Consider the following 20,666-nt stretch of genomic DNA (forward strand, 5'->3'; position numbering starts at 1 on the left):
GGTTTCTGTCTGGTCTGCATGTGGCAGCAGGGCCGCCGGCACCACTGACCCCACTGGTGGGAAGATCCCAGAGCCTCGGCAGCTGCAACTTCTTCTAGCCCGGGCAGCTCTCACCACTAGGGGTCAGCATTGGACATGGAGACTCAGGACGCAGAGGGTGGGATTGGTCCCAAGAAGTGGCCCATGGATCCTGGCCTGCCCTGGGTGACCCCTGGTCCTGCAAGAAGTGCCTATTTAAATCCTTCCTGTTTTCATATCATCACTGACCCTGTATAGGAGTGGCTAAGTGCTTCTCTTGCATTATTTCATCGAAACCCTCACCAGAGCCCTATAGAGTATATGCAGGCTCCTCTGTCCATGGAATTCTCCAGGCAAGACCATTGGAGTGGGTTGTCATTTCTTTCTCTGGGAAATCTTCCCGACCCAGGGACTGAACCCAGGTCCTGGATTGCAGGCAGATTCTTTACCATCTGAGCCACTGGGAAAACCATGGGCTATATGCAGGTATCCCTACTGACACCTGAGGGAGCTGAGAGCCAGATGAGTGAAGGGTTCTGCCCAAGGTCACACGGCTAGAAAGCAATGGGGGCTGTATTTGAACCCAGAGCCCATGGCAGCAACCATGGGCTGGCATCAGTGCTCTCCAGAACACTGAGTTCTGGCTAAGAGCCAGGTGGGACTTCCCCAGGTCCTGTCCCAGGAATTCCCCTCCACACTCTCCTCCCACCCACCATTGCATTAAGCCTATGGTAGTTTCAAGGGCTTTAAATCACGAGGTCCCAGGACTTTCTCAAACACCTCGTGGGAAGGCAGGGTGGAATAAAGATCCTCACCCCTACTCCAGGACCAGGTAAAGGTCATGGAAGCTCACTGAACTTCAGTGAGCAGCCCAAGGTCACATAGGAGAAGGTAGAACAGAACTCCAGGGCTCTGGACCTTGGTTCTATTGCCTGACCAGGCTTGAGAACACCTAGACTCTATCTCCACAGGCAGGCTGCACATCTCCGAGGAAAATATAGTATTTGGAAGTATTCTGAAGGATTGCTTTAGATTAATAAAAAAAAAATTACATTTTTTTTCCCTTGAGGATCCAAGCAATAAGACAACAGGGCAGAAAAATAGGGAGGAAAAAAAAGGAAATAGAAGCCACTTCTGATCTTACTACCCAGAGATAACCATTATTAATTTTTTGGTGTTTTTCCTCCCAAGTGTTGGTGGATGGTCTCGCAGCATTCCCACATGTCTGGCCCCAGGCAGGCAGATGGAAGGCTGTGTGGTTGAGACGAAAAAAAGCAGACCATCCCAGGTCCCGCCCCTCCAGGCTCCCACGTGAACCCACCAGCAAGCCTTGTCTCCCAGCACCTCCTGCTCCCAGAACGTGACATCACTTCCGGCAGGTGCCCCACCCAGCCTGTGTGGGCGAAGGGGCGGGGTCTCACCATGGCCAGCTCCGCCTCCAGCTCCTTCATCCGGTTGTCCTTGAGGTCCAGCTGGGAGCGCAGTGCTGTGGCGTGGTCCGTGGCCTCCTTGGCTTGGCGCCGTAGCTCCCACTTCTCGCGCTCCAGCAGGTCCTTCTCCTTAGCCAGAGCTTTCACGGCATCCTCGCTTTCCTGCGGGGAGAGGCCAGCATTACCAGGGGCATGGATGGGGCCAACCTTTGGCCAGGAGATGCCTAGAGGCCCTTGACCCCTGGACTAGCAGAACGTGCGGGGGTGGGGGTGGGGGTCCCCCATGCTTGGGCCCTGGAGGAAGAAAGCCTTGGGTTCAAGCCAGTCTCTGCCACATACTAGCTGGGAGACTGGAATAGAAACAAACCATTAGTTGATGCTCAGCCATTATTTTTTCAGTGGATAAATGAGCAAACGAATGTCATGAATAAGTTCTTTTCACTCAAGTCTTCGTTTCTCCATATTTGAAATGGGGGCAAGGAATCAACACCACCCTATCAAAGAACTGTTATAAAGATTAAATGACTCCATGTGAAGGAAATAATTAAACGGAGTCTGATAAAAGGGTCAACAGTGGGTTTGGGCTTGGTCCTCTGTTCTATTGTTTGGTAATGTGTATGTCACGGGAAAACAGTGACGGAAGAGGCATCTACAGCCTGGCCACCTTGGGTGCCGTGGGGCCCTGTCACCATCTTACAAGGTTACAGCTGATGACGGGACAGGTTGGACCCTCAACTAGCTGTGGTGTCTGACTGCAGGGCAGTCCTCTGCCCTTCACCCTGGGCCCTGCTCCCCACTGGTCCATCTGCATGGGCTGTTTTCTCTGTGATGCTGAGGGGAGGGCCATGGGCTCCAGCTGTGCTCGTCCAGGAAATCCAGCAGACAAGGAATAGCTGGCTGGATCAGAGAACCTGACCTCTGTTAGCAAGAGCCAAATTTCATGGTCCTGGGCATCTTTCCCCTCTAGAGAAAGGTCCCAGCAGGGGGCCCTGCCTACCCAACCAGCCACAGTCTTTTCACCCACTAAATTGGGAGCCAAACTCAAGGTCTCTGTGTAGCTTGGGTCCGAGCTGGGAGTAGCATCCTGCCTTGTCTAACGGCCTTGCAGCCAAACGCCTGACTTCCAGATGGTCAGAGACAAAGAGGCTGAGAGAAACATCTGGCCCTCCCTCTGCGGCTGTCACAGAGCTGGAGCTGTGGCTTAGGGTCTAGGGGAAGAGAAAGTCTGGGTCGAATTCTGGCTCTGAACGAACGAGTTGCAATGACTACTGTGCCTCAGTTTCCTCATCTATTACATGGGATCATAGCACCTATCCTTGAGGGTATTACCATGAGGACCGGATGAGATAATCCAAGTTCAGAGTTCAGCAGGGCACTGGGCACATAGCAGGGCTTCCCAGGTGGCAGCTAGTGGTAAAGAACCTGCCAGCCAACGCAGGAGACTTAAAAGATGTGGGTTCGATCCCTGGGTCGGGAAGATCCCCTGGAGGAGGGCATGGCCACCCACTCCAGTATTCTTGACTGGAGCATCTCATGGTCAGAGGCGCCTGGCAGGCTACAGTCCATGGGGTCCCAAAGAGTTGGATACGACCGAAGCAACTTAGCAGGGCACACAGCAGGTGCTCACTCATTCATTTGGGATGCTCCTCAAATGTCTTCTTCAGGAGGCCTTTCCTGACTATCCATCTAAGAGAGCGGCCCCAGCCCTTCCCACCCTGTTTCTTATACCGGTACCTGACACTGTCATCCAACCAATATTCATGCATGCCACCAGCAGGCACAAATCAGACAAAAGTCTCTGTGCCCATGGAGCTTACAGTGAAAAGCCCTTCTGCCTGCTCTAGCTCATCAGCAGACGTCAGGGTCCCAGAGCAGCAGCCAAGAAACACTGCTGAGTAAAAGGAAGCATTTGTGGCAGTTGCTGTGACTGACTCTGAAGGCCAGCACAGGACAGCTCTTCCAGCTTGGGTGCGGGGAGGACACGAGTGTCTGTGTCAGCAGCCCCTGGCTTCTCAGTGGAGTCTAGAGCAGGTGGGGTGTGTGTTGGGGGACGATCTCTTTTAGGACTGTCTCCTGGGGGCAGGATGCCTAGGTGTGAGTCTCCATTCTGTCCATGGCAAGCTGTGATACACTGAACAAGTGATGTTAACTTCCCCACACCTCAACCACCTCCTGTGTGAGCCAGAGCCACTATCACATCTCCAGAGTGACGGTCAGAAGAAGCTGGTAACGCAAGATGCAAAGTAATATGAACTTCCCCGGTGGTCCAGTGGTTAAGAATCCATCTTGTAATGCAGGGGGCAGGGGTTCAATCCCTGGTCGGAGAACTAAGATCCCACATGCCTCGGGGCAACTAAACCTGCCTGCCTCAACTAAGACCCAATGTAGCCAAATAAATCTGTTTTTTTAAAAAGATGCAAAGTAACAGATGGCACCACTGTAAAATCCCAGGCAAGCTGTACCGTCAGGTTCTGGAAGCAGGCTCTCCAATGCAGGGAGGTGCTCCACCACTACTTATTTCTCCTTTCCTTCCCTTTTTGAAGCTTTCTTCAGGTGGGGTCAGTGCATCAGCTGACAAGTATGGCCCCCTGCGTCATATGATGGGCCAGCCAGCTCTTTCCCCAGAAGCTGGGGACCATGTCCCAGCATCCATCCTCAGTACCTAGCAGCAAGCCTAGTCATGGAATATCCCATGCTATGAAGTGTGTGGATCAGAACCACTGAGAACTGGTTGGTGTACAAGAGACTGCCTACCACATATTCCCAAATTAAAAAGAAGGTCCACTAGAACCCTCAGGATCAGCTTTGTCTCCGTGTCTCTTTGCTGTCCCTAGCTCCACTAGTTGTGAGCAGATTGGAGGTTCAGGCTGTGGGGGTTGGCGGGGGGTAGGTCGGTGGGTGGCGGAGGCTGTAGGTGCTTTCTGCCTCAGTAAAGACTCTGACACCCACAACCACACCCCTGGCAGGAGTACAGGGCTCAGTAACAACTGTCATGGAATGTTCCGTACACATGTCAAGTATGGTGCTGAGGGTTTCAGCTGCATTATTATATTTAAACAACCACCTGTGAGGCAGGGACTGTGATTATCCCCATTTTACAGATGAGTAAACTGAGGCCATAGAGGTAAAATAACTTCGGCAGCCCCACAAATAGTGTGGTGGAGGTTCTCAATCCTTGATAGCCAACAAAGGCAGGAAAGGAATTGAAGGAGACCTGCCCAAGGGGCTGGAACCTGATGGGGGTCAGGATGGCTAGAATTTATGAAGGTAGGACTTAGCCTGATTGCATGGGGCCTCAGATGTCAAGCTGGCAGCTGAGGTCCCTTTGGGCAGCTGGGAGCTGAGCCCTGGCAGCCGGAGCTCACCAGACAGAAGTAGGGGCATAATGAGGAGGGGGCTTCAGGGGGAGACAGGCCTGGCCAGGGGGGTAATGGCAAGGTGGTCTGTTTTGACTTCACCACCCAAGATCTCTCTGGGCCCAGCCATTGCCCAGCTTGCTGAGACCTTCCTCAGTTGTGTTTATGGAGAGTCCCCCAGTCCCACTCCAAACCATGGACCTGTGACAGGGAACATGCCTCTGGCTTAGCTTCCTGGGATACTGCAATTCTGTGAACGTTCTGGTTGGGCCCCAAATCGCTCATTTCTAAGCCTGTGCCTGTGCTGACTTTCCCTGCCCATCTTCTCCCCGCCTACCCCCAACCCCCAGCTCAGAGACTTGGGCTCCTATTACCTGCTCTGGGTGAGGCCTGCAGGGGGGCCCCCAGAAGAGCTGGGGGAGCCATGGCAGGCTGAGTGGCTGGACATCAAGAGCGGTGGGCACCTGAGGTTCCATTCATCCTGTTCATTGGGACATTTTTTCTTGCACATAAAATGCAAGCCATTAAAACAAAAAAAAGTTGCAAGATCTTGGATGAGGTGGAATAAAACCAGAATTTGTGGTTTTAGCATCTCCAAACTAGCCCTAAATATACAGCTCTGGGTCAGTTACTGGATGCTTTGGCGCCTCAGTCCTCCCATCTGTAAACTGGGGTTGGATTCAACAGTGAATAAATATCATCACAGTGTTGCTGGGCTTCCCTGGTAGCTCAGATGGTAAAGACTCTGTCAATGAAGGAGACCTGGATTCAATCCCTGGGTCGGGAAGATGCCCTGGAGGAGGAAACAGCAACCCACTCCAGTATTCTTGCCTGGGAAGTCCCATGGACAGAGGAGCCTGGTGGGCTGCATTCCACTGGGTCACAAAAGAGTCGGACATGACTTAGCGACTAAACAACAGCAGCTCCCCATAAAATAAGATAGCAGTTTAAAAAATTGAGTGTTTTCCAAATTCCGTTTTTCTGAATGACTCTGTAGTATCTTATGAAGCTATTCCATGCGAGCGACACTGATGCTCAGTGGTGACCATCTATGCCTGCCTGGGGCTGCTGCAGCCACAAGGCCTCAGCGTCACACCACACCTCTCTTCTTGCTGGACTTAAGAGATGTCCCCAGTTATCTGTGACTTAAGAAAAATGGCACCACGCTGGAGGAAGGTGGCTCCCTATGGGGATTTTTATTCCCAAGTATCAGCACAATTATAAAAATGAGTTTGATGCCTTAGTTGAAAGATATTAATAGAAGAAATGCTTGTTATTAAACCCCAGGTCGGTCACAGTGCTACCGCCAGGCACAGCACACCTCCCACAGCTGATGGGGGTGGCCACCATCTCTTCTCTGTGGTTTGCCTAGGGTTGCCCTGTAAACAGTGAATCTCAAAAGTAACTCATTTGTTCAGCTATACAGGTACAGAGCAGTGTGGGAGGCCAGTATGGGCCAGGTGTTATGCAAATGAGCACCAGAGCCTAAATGCCTGGGTTTGTATCCTGCTTCCTCTCTTTACATAACTGTGTGACCCTGCATGAGCGACTTGACCTATGTCTCAGCTTTCACCTCTGTAAAATGGGGCTAACAGGGACAATCATACCGCATAGGGTTACTGGAAAAATACCAGATGTAAAGAGATTACGACAATGCCTGCATACAGTAAGTCATCCTGTGTCAGGGGGTGATAGGTGGCTTCTGAAGATGGCCATTGTCAGAGTGTGTGAAATGGCCTTTTCTTTTTGATCCTCTTAGCCTTTTATCATAAGCATCACATGCCTTCTTTTCTTATTTTATTTATTTACACCACACAGTTTGCAAGATTTTAGTTCTCTGACCAGGGATCAAACCCAGACTATAGCAGTGAAAGTGCCAAGACCTAATCACTGGACCACCAGGGAATTCCCCCCTCTTTGCTTTTCTGATCTGGCTCTATCCTCCTTCAAGGTGCATGTACCCTGGGAATACTTTCCCCACCCCCGTTCCTAGATCCTCTGGGACCCTCGGAACTTGCCAGAAGGTCCTGTCTGGGTTACTTTTCTGCGTGGTTCTTGCTTTTTCACCGAGACTCTCCCATTCTGCTGGAGGCAGGGTCCATGACTAGGGTCTGTGTGAGGCCAGCTAGGACCTTCTGTGAGAAACACTCTCATTAGCCCAAACTTAAAAGAATGCACTTGGAGACACAAGGTGTAGGGGGAAGCCAGGCTTTAATGACTGTCTTGCAAGATGGAGTGTCCGGTGGGCAGGAACACCCAGAGTCATTTCACAGAGCAAGTTACTGTAGCGTGCGAGTCCCTCCCCCAGGTTCTCACTGGCTGAGTACCATGGGGTGAACAATCTGCTGGGACACCACCTAAGTTTGTTCCCTCCCTCTTTATGGGCTGGTCTCCCTGACAGCCCTGCAAAGAGATCTAACCAGTCACTCCTAAAGGAAATCAACCCTGAATATTCACTGGAAGGACTGATGCTGAAGCTGAAACTCCAGTACTTTGGCCACCTGATGCGAACAGCTGACTCATGAGAAAAGACCCTGATGCTGGGAAAGGTTGAAGGCAGGAGGAGAAGGGGAAACAGAGGATGAGATGGTTGGATGGCATCACCGACTCAATGGACTGAGTTTGAGCAAGCTCCAGGAGATGGTGAAGGAGAAGAAAGCCTGGTGTGCTGCAGTCCACGGGGTTGCAAAGAGTTAGACACGACTGAGTGACTGAACAGCCTCCTTGACATCTTGTTTCCTCCTTTCCTGCACACCCATTTACATTCTTATGTTTTGAATTTACCAATAGGATGAGCCCAGTGAAACCCTATTCCTGTTCTTATGTTTTAAATTCACCAATACAATGAACCCCTGTGAAAATCCTAGGCATCCCGCCCTCCCTTTTTTTTGCCCAGACTTTCCGGTTTTGTAAGCCTTATAGCTATCGGCTATTACATCAGCAAGCTGTCACTCAAAGCTAGCTATTCTTGAAAATAGACCACTTTGTCTTTTATTTCTTACACTGCTCCTGCCCAGCCAGGAGCTTCCTAACAGTGGGTGGCCATGTGTTTCTCTGGGTTTGCTGGGGGGACCATCACCAGGCTGTGGTGGATGAGGGGCCCATAGAAGGGCCCTGAAACCCACTGCGGAATTTCATGATCAAATGCCTGACTCTGAATCCACAGAGGTGGTAATAATAATAATAACAACAACAACAATAATAGCAAGCATCCCCCCGCCCCGCCCCCTGCCCCGTGCTTTCTGTGCACCAGAAGCTTCAGTGCCAACAAGGCTGGGCTCCAAGTACTTGCTATCATTATCCCAGTTTTAAGGATAAGGCCACTTGGCTAGCAACTGGCAGAGGTGAGATTCTAAACCTTATCTGGTTTTAACCTCTGTGTCACCTGCCTTCAGGGCCAAGTGTGATGGTTAATTTTATGTGTCAACTTCACTGGTCCATGGGGCGTTCAGATTTTCGGCTAAACATTATTTCTGGCTGTGTCTGCGATGCTGTTTCAGATGAGATCAACATCTAAACTGGTGGACTCAGTGGATGGCTCTCCCCAGTGTGAGTTGAGCATCATCCAATCCTTTTGAGGCTTGAGTAGAAAGTGGAGGAAGGAACTGCCCTCCCTACTTGAGAGCTGAACTGGGGATGGGTCTTCTCCTGCCCTCGGATGGAACTTACAGCTCGGCTCTCAGGCCTCTGGCCTCTGGCTGGATGAGGCACTGGCTCTCTTGAATCTCCAGCTTGTAGATGGCAGATCATGGGACTTGTCGGCCTCCATGATCACGTGGGCCAATTCCTTCTAATAAATCGTGCTCTCTCTCTCTCTCTCTATATATATATATATATATATCACTTCTCTGGAGAACACTGACTAACACACAAGGAAGCTGATGACTTGAGGACAAGTGGTGTCAAGGACAAGGACAGCCTGGGGCCTGCCCCTCGCCCTTGGGGACAGCACATCCCTGGAAGCAGGTATCACTGTGGGCTGATTCTCTGGCCCCTGCCCTGTGTCACCTGGCCTCAAACAAGGGTGACCATATTTCCCCGTGGATGGGCATGGGGCCACTTGAGCAAAGGTTCTCTCTGTCTCACCTGCTGGAGAAAGATCAGGTTCTTGGGACCTACTACAGGTGCTTCAGCTAGGAAAGGAGAATGGACAGAGGTGGACTGAGAGAGGCAGTAGTCTTATAGTCCAAATGTTTGTCCCACCAAAATTCATATGTTGAAATCCCAGGGCCTTCCCTAGTGGTCCAGTGGCTAAGACTTCACGCTCCCAATGCAGGGGGCCTGAGTTCAATCCCCGATCAGAGGCCTAGATCCCACATTCCACAACTAGAGATCCTGCATGCCACAACTAAGACTGGGCACAGGCAAATAAATAAATACTTAAAAGAGAGAGAGAGAGAGAATGTGATTATTTTAGGAGGTGGGACCTCTGGGAGGTGCTTAGGTCATGAGGGTGGAGCCCTCATTAATGGGATTAGTGCCCTTATAAGAGACCTCAGAGAACTCCCTTGACCCTTCTGCCAAGTGAGGACACAGAGGAAATCTGGGACTCAGAGAAGAGGACCAAGAAAGCAGGTAGCAGTTGTTCCCATTCCTCCTCTCTGCTTCCACAGGTTGCTGACTCAGTGCCACCCTCTGTCTGCAAGTGACAGGCATGGGGAGGCCAACTTCCAGGGACTGAGCTCACCCACTGTAGAAGGACAAGCATGAGAAGCTGGGGCCCTGCTGCTTGGGGCTGACACCAAGGGCAGCTGGGAAACTGTGGACCATTCAGAGGCTGTGGATGCCTGGCCCAGGGAGCTCCCCCAGGGCTGTTTTCATTCTGGAAAGGAAGGGAGCTGTATACTTGGGCAGTGAGAGGAAGAGTCAGTGCTGCAGACCAAAGAGGGCTGTGGGGATGAAGCATTTAAATTCAGATCCTGTCTCTGAAGTTCCTGCCTGCGGACTCCGGCTCAGAGGCAACACCTGTGAGTGTACTCATGCAACCAGCCCACCAGCTGTTGGAAGAACTGCTCAAAACTCCTATGCCTGAGGAAACGTAAGAGTCTCCCACCTCCATTTTCTCTGCAGAGTACAAGCAAACCTCGGTCTCACTCACTGTCATGTGGTATCAGGCACAGGGCAGTTTTCAATAGATTTTCTGTCCTGCTCACCAGGAGGTTACAACTCTCCCCCTGCAAACACAGCGGCTCACAAGGCCTGCTTGGTTCTGGGGACGGACTCTCTTTCCTTTGTGTTTCAGTACTCTGAATGGCATGTACGTGTGCTAAGTCATGTCCGACTCTTTGCGACCCTATGGACTGTAGCCTACCAGGCTTCTCTGTCCATGGGACCCTCCAGGCAAGAATACTGGTGTGGGTTGCCATGCCCTCCTCCAGAGGATCTTCCAACCCAGAGATCAAACCCACGTCTCTTACATCTCCTGCATTGTCAGGCAGGTTCTTTACCACTAGTGCCTCCTGAGAAGCTCTCTATGGCATGACCACAGAACATATACCAGATATTGACTGAACCAAATTCCCCAGTCATCTGACCAGAAACTCCTACTCACCCCACAGAGCCTGACTTGTACATCACCACTTCTGTGAAGCCTTCCAGGACTCTCTCCTGGGAGGCAGAATTTTGCTATCTCATGGTTCTCCCCACTCTCTCTTCACACTCTTACTACACAAAGTTGACATTTACTGAGCCTCATGTGTAATGCTCTGTATCCATCATCTCACAGGGTCCTCATCATAGCTCTTCAAGGTCTGCACCATGATCGCCATTTTGCAGATAAGGAAACTGAGGCTCTGAGAGGTTAAGGAGATGCCCAAGGGCATACACATGGGGAGCTGGGATCTGAACCCAGACCAGCTGGAATCCAGAGCCTACACTGTCACCGACTGGGCCTCCTGTCCAGGCTGGTTTGCCCAGGAGACACAGAGCTATGATTAGGGGCTGAGTGTGTTCATCTCAGCACCCAGATCCGGGCCCGACACTTCAGGGATTTCCCCCGTGAGTGTAAGGGGGCACGAGTAGTCCTCCTGTGTTCTGAGGTTCGAGGTCGGGCCCTGTGCTGGGCGGGGAGCCAGGGTCTGGTGTCTGGAGGATCGGGGCTGGGTGGGGTGCCGACCTTGCGGTGCTGCTCGTAGTTGCGGATGAAGTCGCGAAGCTGCTCCTCGCGGCTCTCCAGCGTGGCATACAGCTGCTGCATCTGGTTCACCAGGTCCGTCTTCTCACCCTTTAGGCGCTTCCGGTCGGCTTTCATGGCTGGAGGACAGAGGACTGAGTCAGTTCCCGAGATCCTAGCTGCCTGTCAGCCTGAATGCAAACACTGAGAAGGGACCCTTTTCTCTACCCCTTCATGAACAGGGGAGGAAACAGGATTCAGAAAGAGGACGTTTCTGTCCCAGGCTCCCACATCACTCAGTGGCATTCCCTGGATTCAAACTCAGGCCCTCCTATCTCTAGAGTCCCAATTCTCATTTCTTACTTTTACTGACCCAACCGGGGGTTGGGGGGAGGCAGTTCCTGATTGAAGGTCTGTTCCCGCCCTGAACTGGCTAGATCGAGTGAAAGAGCTGGAGGCCTGGTGAGGTTGTGACTCCCTCCACCCGGGAAGCTGATGGGACCCTTTATTTCCTGCTGAAATGACCTCTCAGAGTCCAATATGAGCCACCAGAACTTAACCCAGCCCAGCAGTTCACTGTGCCATTCCCATCATGGGGAAAAGTGTCTGATTAAAAACACTCAGCAAGTTATGGGACCAAAAGTATGAGAAGCAAAAACAGAGAGATGGCACTTCATCAAAATTAAAAACTTTGTGCTTCAAAGGACATCATGGAGGAAGTAAATAGACAATGCAAGGAACAGGAGAACATATTGTAAGTCATATCTAATAAGGGGCTTATATAAAGGAAGAGCATATAAAGGACTCGTAAAGCTCAAACGGGCAAAAGACCTGAACAGATATTTCCCCGAGAAATGGCCAATAAACACCTGAAAAGGTGGCTACATCCTCAGTCTTCAGGGAAATGCAAATCAAAACCATAGTGAGATGCTATTTCATACTCACCAGCATGGCTAAAATATAAAAAGAAGACAGTAACAAGTGTTGACGAGGATATGGAGAAACTAGAACACTCTTACACTGCTGGTGGGAATGGAAAATGGTACAAGCTCGGTGGAAGACAGCCTGAGAGTTCCTCAAGGGATGAATCATCAAGTTTCCCTATGATCTAGCAATTCCACTCCTAGGCGTATATCTAAGAGCAATGAAAACATATGTCCACACAGAAACGTGTATACATGTGTTCACAGCATCTTTAGTCATAATAGCCAAAGGGGAAAGGACCAAATGGCCGTTAATTGATGAATGAATTTTCAACAGTGTAGCAATCCATATAACATATATTATTTGACAATAAAAAGAAACAATGATTCATGCTGCAACGTGATGAATCTTGACAATATTATGCTAAGTGAAAGGAGCCAATCACAAAGGGCCACATGCTGTAGGATTCCACGTATATGTAATGTCCAGAATAGGGAAATCTGTGGAGATTGAAAGATTAGTGATTGTCTTGGGCTGGGGTGGTAGAAGGCGTGGGGGCTGGAGACTTGGGGTGTAGCCAAAGGGCTGGATTCAAAGTGATGCACCCCCATTTAAAGTGATGCAAATACTCTAATACTGATGTATAGCTGAATACATGTGAATATAATAAAAACAACTGAATTATGTACTGCAAATGGATGGATTGTATGCTGGGTGAATTGTATCCCAGTGACGCTGTCTCACACACACACACACACACACAGAGCACAGGGCACTCCATGCAGCCTCCTGGCAACAGGTGCTCCCTCCAGACTCTGCTCACTGCACTGGCTCTGCAGTGAAGGGAGTGAAGACGGGCACGCTCAGGCTTGTGCAGGGCAGGCTCCAGCATCAGGGTGGCCCCCCTTGCTTTTCCAGGGTCCCCAGAACTCTGTCCCCCCCACCCCTGCTCTGTGGAGAGAACACTGAGGAAGGAACTGTGGAGGTGGTGGGAAGGGGACAAAGCAACTCCTCAGCTCTGAAAGCTTCCAGCCTGTGATGGCGCAGAGTGGTTAAGTCATTTGCTTGAAGTCACACAGCCACATCTGACCCCAAGGCCCAAACACTTGACCTGGCCTTATGCTGCCTCTACAGGGAAGCCCCCCAAATCCCAGAGGGTCCTGGCTCCACGGCTAGCTGAGGGAAATGATATGGGGCAGGCAATGGTGGTGCCCCCCATCTCGTCCTGGATGCTGAACTTACAAACTTAGCTTCTGATATGAAAAAGTATGGCATAAGGACCGGGGACCCTGCGCTGTGGCTCAGAGCCTGACGTAAGCTGCATTTCCACCCTCCTCCCCCAGCCCAGCACCACCTGCAGAACAGGGCAGAGGCAGGTCGGCTGAAGCAGTGTTGGCACGTGCAAGGAGCCACAGAGAGACCTTGCAGTGGGGACTCCGGGTCTTGGGGGTGGCTTTATTAACTAAAAAAATTAATTAATTAATGTCTGGGTCTTCTTTGCTGCATGTGGGCTTTGTCTACTTGTGGCAAGCAGGGCTCACGCATTGTGGTGGCTTCTCCACTGTGGAGCACAGGCCCTAGGGTGCGTGGGCTTCCACAGCTGTGGCTCACGGGCTCTAGAGCATGGGTTCAATAGCTGGGTGCATGGGCTTCGCTGCTCTGTGACATGTGGAATCTTCCCAGATCAGTGATCGAACCCGTGTCCCCTGCATTGGCAGGTGGATTCTGCACCACTGGACCACCAGGGAGGTCCATGGGGCGGGGGGCTTTAAATCACAGCTTTGAGTTTCCTGGCTCCTACAGCTGGACTTGTCTCCTTCATGGCCAGCTTGCCAGAGCAGCAACTTAGGTCAGCGAGGCTGGAATTCCAGGCCTGCTGGGCCTGACGCTGGGTTGGACCCCTGGCAGGCTGAGGATCAAGAAAACACGGACGCTGAATCTCTTGGAATGAATGCCAAGTGAAGACCACTTACAAATGAAGACAAAATGCCTCTGGAACCACGGTGAGAACCAAGAAGCTGCTGTGTTGTCCGCCCAGCTTTTCAGAAGCACATCCACAACCCAGTCTACGGAACTCACACAGAGGAGCAGGACCTGGGGGTGCCTGGGGATGCCTGCGCTGGCCTCAGGTAGGGAAGTGGGGGTGTGTCTCTCCATTGAGCCTGAACATGCCTGTGCATCCAGGTGCTGTCACCCCAACAGATGGGGGGCTCCCCAAAGGGGGAATCAGAATTGTAACTATTTAGGGAAATAGGGAGGTTAGCCTGACAAACTCCCCAAGAAATAATGTAAACTACAGACACACAGCTATGAAAATTATACAATGAAAGTGTCCTTCCTTCCTTTGTCATAAGCATACTTTAATTTCTCCTTTAAAACTCTGTTTGACATTCTTCAAACGTTCCTAACACAAGACGAGGTGACAGGTGATGCTCCGTGAGCGTGAACGACGATCTCTCTCTGAGACCAGCCTCGTGCCTCCTCCCCAAGTTCCCCAGTGCTCTGTTCTCCTTCTCCACCACCCGGCTTCACCCAGGCGTGTCCCGAGCCGGCAGCTGGGCCACCGGAACCACTGCCATGGTGATGGAGATGTCATGCCCGGCAAACCTGCGGGAAACCAGCCAGGCTCCGGGGAATGTGGGGACTCCGGGGGTGGGAGGGAGGGTGTGTGGGGAGGGACTGATTTTTCTAACTCGAGGCCAGATGATGTATAGAGAGTGAGCTAGAGGGTGGAACCAGGGGCCCAGGCGTGGCCTAAGACCATGGCGCTTCTCTGGGGACCTCACTTTTCTCAAGCTCCTGAGTTCTGCCTTTCCACAGCAGATTCCTTTCTCCTTCCCTGGCTCGGTCCCTACAGTACCTAACCCAGACGCGGGGCAGGGTGAGTGGCGTCAGCCCCAGTTCGATTTCTGCAAACATGACTCTTAGGAGGTGGAGACCAGAGAGAGAAGAGATGTCCCCTGACCCCAGCACAGCAGACCCCCACCTCCAGTGCCCAGGCAATGCGAGGCCACAGCTGTCTTGTAAAGAGAACAGTACAGGTTAACTGTCGGCTTCTGAGCTTCCAGGGGCTGTGGGCCTGGAAAGTGAGGGATTTTACGGGGCCCTTCTGAGCGTGAGACACACTTCCCTGGAGGCTCAGATGGCAGAGAATCTGCCCACAATGCTAGAGACTCCGGTTCAATCCTTGGGTCTGGAAGATCCCCTGGAGAAGGGAATGGCAACCCACTCCAGTATTCCTGCCTGGAGAATTCCATGGACTGGCGGGCTACAGTCCATGGGGTTGAAAAGAGCCAGACACGACTGAGTGACTAACACTAACTAACTCTGAGCATGAGGTGAGGGGGGGGGGTGGTCTCACCCACAGGGGCAGTGCTGCAGTGAGAACCCCACTGGGCAGACAGGGACCAGCCTCTCAGGTTTTCCCTTGCCCAACCTCAGTTCCCCCACCATCATGGGCGTGCTCAACTCTGAGCTTCCTTTGGCTCCTGAGGTCCTAGGAGACTTCGCTTTGATCACTGTCCCCCACAGACAAGTCCAAGGCCTCGGCCAACATCACACAGCCAGGTGGGATGGGCCCTGGTCTGAGGTCAGAGGATCTTGGTTCTAGCATTGGCTTGGAGTCCTAACCATTGGACGAGGAAATTCCCTGGCTCTGAGACCTCAGGCAAGTCATGTAATCTCCCTGAGCCTCAGTTTCTAAGATATCAGAACAATTCCCATGTGCCAGGCACAGCTCTAAGCCAGTCCACGTTGTAGATGAGGAAGTGGGCACCCAGGGAGACTAAGGAACAAGGCCAAACAGTGAGCGGCAGCCTCCTGGCCCTGACACTCACCCACCCTCCTATCCCATGGCCTTGCTGGCTCCCAAACCGCCAACCCCCAACAAACCTGCATGGCCCACTTGGTCTCATCTGCTCCTCGGGACTTTGGGCTGGGGGTTGGGGCTGCGCCTACCTTATGGAGGCGGGAACTGAGGCTCAAAGGGTTAACTGACTCACCAGGACCCATGCAGACCCTGGCCCTGCATCCTTGGCATCTGACCTTGAACCACTCACGCTCCTCTATCACCCCTACTGTGAAAGCGTATTATTGTGAACATAGAACCTGCATCGATCCAGAAAACCAGGGGATGATCCGAAAATTCACACCAGTTACTCCTGCTACAAGACACTGTTTCTGCAGCTGTTTTACAACCCCAAGGGGGCTTTCTGAGGTTTCGATTAAGGGCGGTGTGACATTCTTACATCCCAAGACTGCTCCGTGACTGCTGGAAGGAGGGTGTGTGTGTGTGTGTGTGTGTGTGTGGGTGGGTGGGTGTGTGTGTGTGTGTGTGTGCGCGCGCGCGCGCATGTTTGTGTCTCCTAGGGAATCTTCCACCATCCATTCCTCCTACCTGCAGGATCCTCAGCCAGCCCAAGGCATGGACTCGTTCCACAGGGTCAGATTTCCCACTAGTCTGAGCTCAGAAGACTCCAGGCCTCGTTTTGGATGGTCCATGGACAAGAGACCTTGTGAAAATTCTAGCCTGATGATAAACATGGGCTCAGAGGTAGAGATGGGGGAGCCAGCAGGGTCAGCAGACCTGAGTCTGCAATGATGATCCCAGCTGCCGCCAGCAGGGGGCTCCCGTTCTTTTCCATTCAACATTCCTGACCGGTTAACCTCTTCAGCATCTACAGATTCTGAGAAAGCATGGGTGGGCAGGCAGGAGCCAGAAGGGCTTGGCAAACCACTCTTAATAAACACTCACCAAAATGTTCTTCCAGATCAACTTCCCTTTACAGATGGGGAGACTGAGGCCCAGACAGGGAAAGAATATCCACTATCACACAGCCAGTCAGCCCAGGTCTCCTGATTCTGAAGTCAGCACCGTTGAGTGAAATACACTGGCAGTTCTGCTCCTCCCAGATGGAAACCACCCCCCTTTCTTCTCACTGCCAGGTGAGGTGGGTTGATCCACTCACACGGCCAATGAGTAGCGGAGCTGACACCTGACCCCAGTACTCTGATGCTCAGGCCCACGTTGTTCAGTTGCTCAGTTGTGTCCGATTCTTTGTGACTCCATGGACTACAGCCCGCCAGGCTTCCCTGTCCTTCACTATCTCCTGGAGTTTGCTCAACTCATGTCCATTGAGTTAGTGATGCCACCCAACCGTCTCATCCTCTGTTGTCCCCTTCTCCTCCTGCCTTTTATCTTCCCCAGCATCAGGGTCTTTTCCAGGCCCATGATCTCTGCATAATCTCCACAGCTGCTCTCTCCAAGTGCAGCCTAAAAAATTAGGCAGTGTGACCTTTCCAGCCTCCTGCCTGGGGTTGAGAAAGAAAATATCTGGAATATAGGTTCTCATTTTACAATCCTGTGTCAATGCAGACATGACTAATCAACCAGGCTCTACAGGAACCTGGGTTGATTGGGGATGTCTGCCTTGGGACTACAGTGGGTAAATTCAGATTTTCCAGCCCTGCCTCAGATGAGGAGGCAGAGACCATCACTAACTGATCAGAGCTGGCATGTTTGAAAATGGTTTGGTGAGCCTCTTCCAGGTCAGCACTGTGCTGATTACCACTGTACTTTATGGAACCAAGTTCAGCTCCGTTTAACCAAAAGGGAAAGAGGCAGTTCATTCACATCAATGAGATGGTGGCAAACAGATTCCAACCTGCGTGCTTAAGGGTGAGAGAGCAGACTGTTTCCCTGAATTGAGTCAAAGATAAATGGATTGCTGAGTTTACTTACGTAACTTTATGTCCACCCCCAATGAGCAACATATGCTCCTTGAGGGCAGGGATCTGGTCTGCCTTGTTCATCACTGTATCCCCAGGATCTAGAACAGTATCTGGCACATAGTAAGTGCTCAGTAAAAACCAGTGGATTGACTCTCAAACGAACGACTGAACGAAGCAGATAGCCTAGGGAGGAGGGGGACCTGGCCCACGGCTATCACTGAGTAGCATCCAGTATTTCCAAGGTTTTGGGGGCAGACATGGTTCTGTTTGCCTTTATTCTGTCTCCCCCTGCCCTCCAGGGCTGAGGCGCATCCACTGCCCTTCTTCCATCCTCTGTGGCACGTGCTCTTCCCCAGGTCACCGATGACCTTTGAGCCGCAAACCCCACCACCCTTGCCTAACGCACTTGACTTCACAGGGAAGGTTGCTCCATGCCCTCCTGGCTCCTTTCTCTGTCTGATCTCCCCTCATTCTGACCTCTGGGCATCAGAGGTCTTGGCCCTTCCGTTCCACAGTTTTCTGACTGTGTTCGTCCAGCCTCCCAGCTTTAAATCTACCCATACCACGTAGCCTGGACCTTGCCTGGAATTCCACACTCAGAGCCAAGTGCCACCCCATCCTATCCAACATCACACGCGAGAGACCTGAGTCCCTGATCAGCCCCCCAACAACCTGCTCCTCTTCATCTCCCCAAACTCAGTTCATGGTGACCTTAACCTTCCAGTTCCTCTGACCCTAAGTCCCAGAATCTCCCTTCCTTGATTCTATTTCTCTCACGCCCCACACCCAACTCATCAGCAAGCCACGTCAACCCTGCCTGCAACATGTTACCAGAATCTGGCCTCTTCTCGCCACTCCTTGCTCCCCACCCTGGTCCGTGTCACCACCATGTGGGACTGCATTGTGCAGTGGCCTCCTAACTGGTCTCCCAGCCCTAAAGTCTATGTCAGCTCAGCAGGGAGTGTCCCCTTAACATGCAAGTCAGATCACGTCACTTCTCTGCTCCTCCCCTACAGCCCATCTCACTCAAGTGCGAGCAAAGTCCTTAGAATGACCCATCAGGGCCATGTGACCTGTCATCCCCCAACCCCCCATCTCATGATCTCCCCGACCATCCCTGCCCCACTGCTCCTCACTATTCCTGGTTCATGCCTATTCCCTCAGCATGTCTGGGCTGGCTGTTCCCCGCCGTGGTCCCTTTCCTGTCTCCTCTAGGTCTTGACTAAAACATCAACTTCTCAGCAAAGCCTTCCCTGGACACTCTCCTCACTCATTTTTTCTGTGCTGAACTCGCCACCATCTAATATGACATAGACTGAGCTTGTTGAGAGGAAGTGACATTTACATATCCCTGCCTTTCTGCCAGGGAATGCCTGCCTTTCTCTCTTCTTTGAATTTGGGGTAGTTTCTTTCTGGGTTTCCAAAGTCCACAGCTCAGGCTTCTACTCACTGCAGGGGAGCCCTGTCTTCCCCACAGGGATGTGTACCAGCAGCCTGGGGACAGAGGGACAGCTCAGGATCTTCCTGCCCCCCAGACTAGCCTAGAAGCTGCTTGAAGGCAGGGTGTGAGCCTCATCTGACAGTATTTCCAGGAGCTGGCACTAGGCATGGTCCATGCAGGTTAAGAAAGTAGGGGGAGTGATGACTTGGTGGCTTGACAGTGGGGATGTGGGCATGCTCACAATTGCCAGCTATCTCAAGGTGCCTCTTCCTTCCCTGATTCTCCAGCTTAGGGGCTCAAGACAGGACACCACACCCATGCTAGAACATTCGACAACCACAAGGCCTGCCAGGGATCATCGTAAGAAAGGAAGGGCAGCTGTTCCATGACTGAATGGGGCCCAGGGTTACTGTACCTGCTGACTCTTGTAGAAAATTCCATAGTCTAGATTTAAGTATCTCCTTATTTTTCAATATTGGCAATTAATCGTATTACCCAACCATGCCTGTGAGCCTTGCATGGGGGCTGGACTGCTCATCTGAGCAGGTGCCCACAGAGGAGGTAACACAGGAAAGTGGGTCCAGGCATGGCTGAGGAACCAAGCTCTGCAGACAGAGACTTGGGTCCTAAGCCCAGCTCCACCATTCATGAGCTGTGTGGCTCTGGTAAATTCCTTAACCAATCTATGTCTTTTCCTCATGTGTAAAGAAGGATAACAGCTTCTATCTCATTGTACTGGGGTGAGCATTAAAGCAAAGTAAGAGCTCTAACTATGCCTGACAGTGCTTGCTGGCTTGTATTTTAGTACCATTCTAACAGTCATCACCATCTAAGGGGACCAGGTGGTCTTGGGAGGGAAGGGGCGCCCTCTTGGGGGAGTCTGAGCAGAGGACACAAGTGCATGAGGTTGGAAGGCTGTCTGGGAGCCTGGGCAGAGGGGCGATGAGAGGAGGAGCCACCTGGAGAGTGTCTGTCTCAAGCAGAGATGCCTGGGGCTCCCAATGGGAAAAACAATTTTTTTCTGCCGCGTGGCTCAGTTCTCCAACCAGGGATCGAACCCACGCCTCCTGCAGTGGTAGTGTGGAGTCCTAACCACTGGACGACCAGGAAAGTGCCCCTGGGTAAAAAAATTTTTTCTTAAAAAAAATTTTTTTTTGCACCCACAGCATGTGGGACCTTAATTCCCTAATGAAAGATCGAACCCTCACCCCATGCATTGGAAAGCAGAGTCTTAACCACTGGACCATCACAGAAGTCCTGCGGCCCTGGAAAAACTTGAGACGGAGGGCAAGGCCAACCCTCAGGAGGGGATCAGACACCTGCAGACACAGTGTGATAAGAGAGACTGTGGGGGGCAGAGGGGACCTGTCTCAGGCTGTTTGAGGTCCTACCTGAGGGCAGGGGCACACTGTTGCTGCCGCCTGTCCCTCAGCTCTGAAGAGCTCAGAGCTTATCCAGAAGCATGGAGGGTGAGTGGCAGGCCTGGGAATCTGGGCTCCCACTTCCTGCCAGGGAAACTGGGAGGGTGAGGGTGGGGAGGGGGTGGTGTTTGTTTTCCAGACTCCGAAGGCAAGTCCAGGAAAGTCCTCCTTCCTCCAGATCACCACTAAAAATAGTGGCAGGGGATGGGCCCGGAACTGTGACATTCCCTAGAC

General features: G+C 51.9%; 1 protein-coding gene across 2 annotated transcripts in view; it reads right to left on the reverse strand.

Annotated features, from left to right (window-relative positions):
* Positions 1-20,666, reverse strand: part of KAZN (kazrin, periplakin interacting protein) — a 1,331,681-nt gene that overhangs the window by 70,588 nt on the left and 1,240,427 nt on the right. For both annotated transcript variants that reach the window (XM_069545947.1, XM_069545948.1), the window contains 2 exons: positions 10,920-11,056; positions 1,440-1,610 (listed from right to left, as the gene is read on the reverse strand). In XM_069545947.1, coding sequence (XP_069402048.1) covers positions 1,440-1,610; positions 10,920-11,056 — 308 coding nt within the window. The remainder of the gene's footprint in view (positions 1-1,439; positions 1,611-10,919; positions 11,057-20,666) is intronic.

The sequence above is a fragment of the Ovis canadensis genome, chromosome 12, assembly GCF_042477335.2.
Source record: "Ovis canadensis isolate MfBH-ARS-UI-01 breed Bighorn chromosome 12, ARS-UI_OviCan_v2, whole genome shotgun sequence".
NCBI lineage: Eukaryota > Metazoa > Chordata > Mammalia > Artiodactyla > Bovidae > Ovis > Ovis canadensis.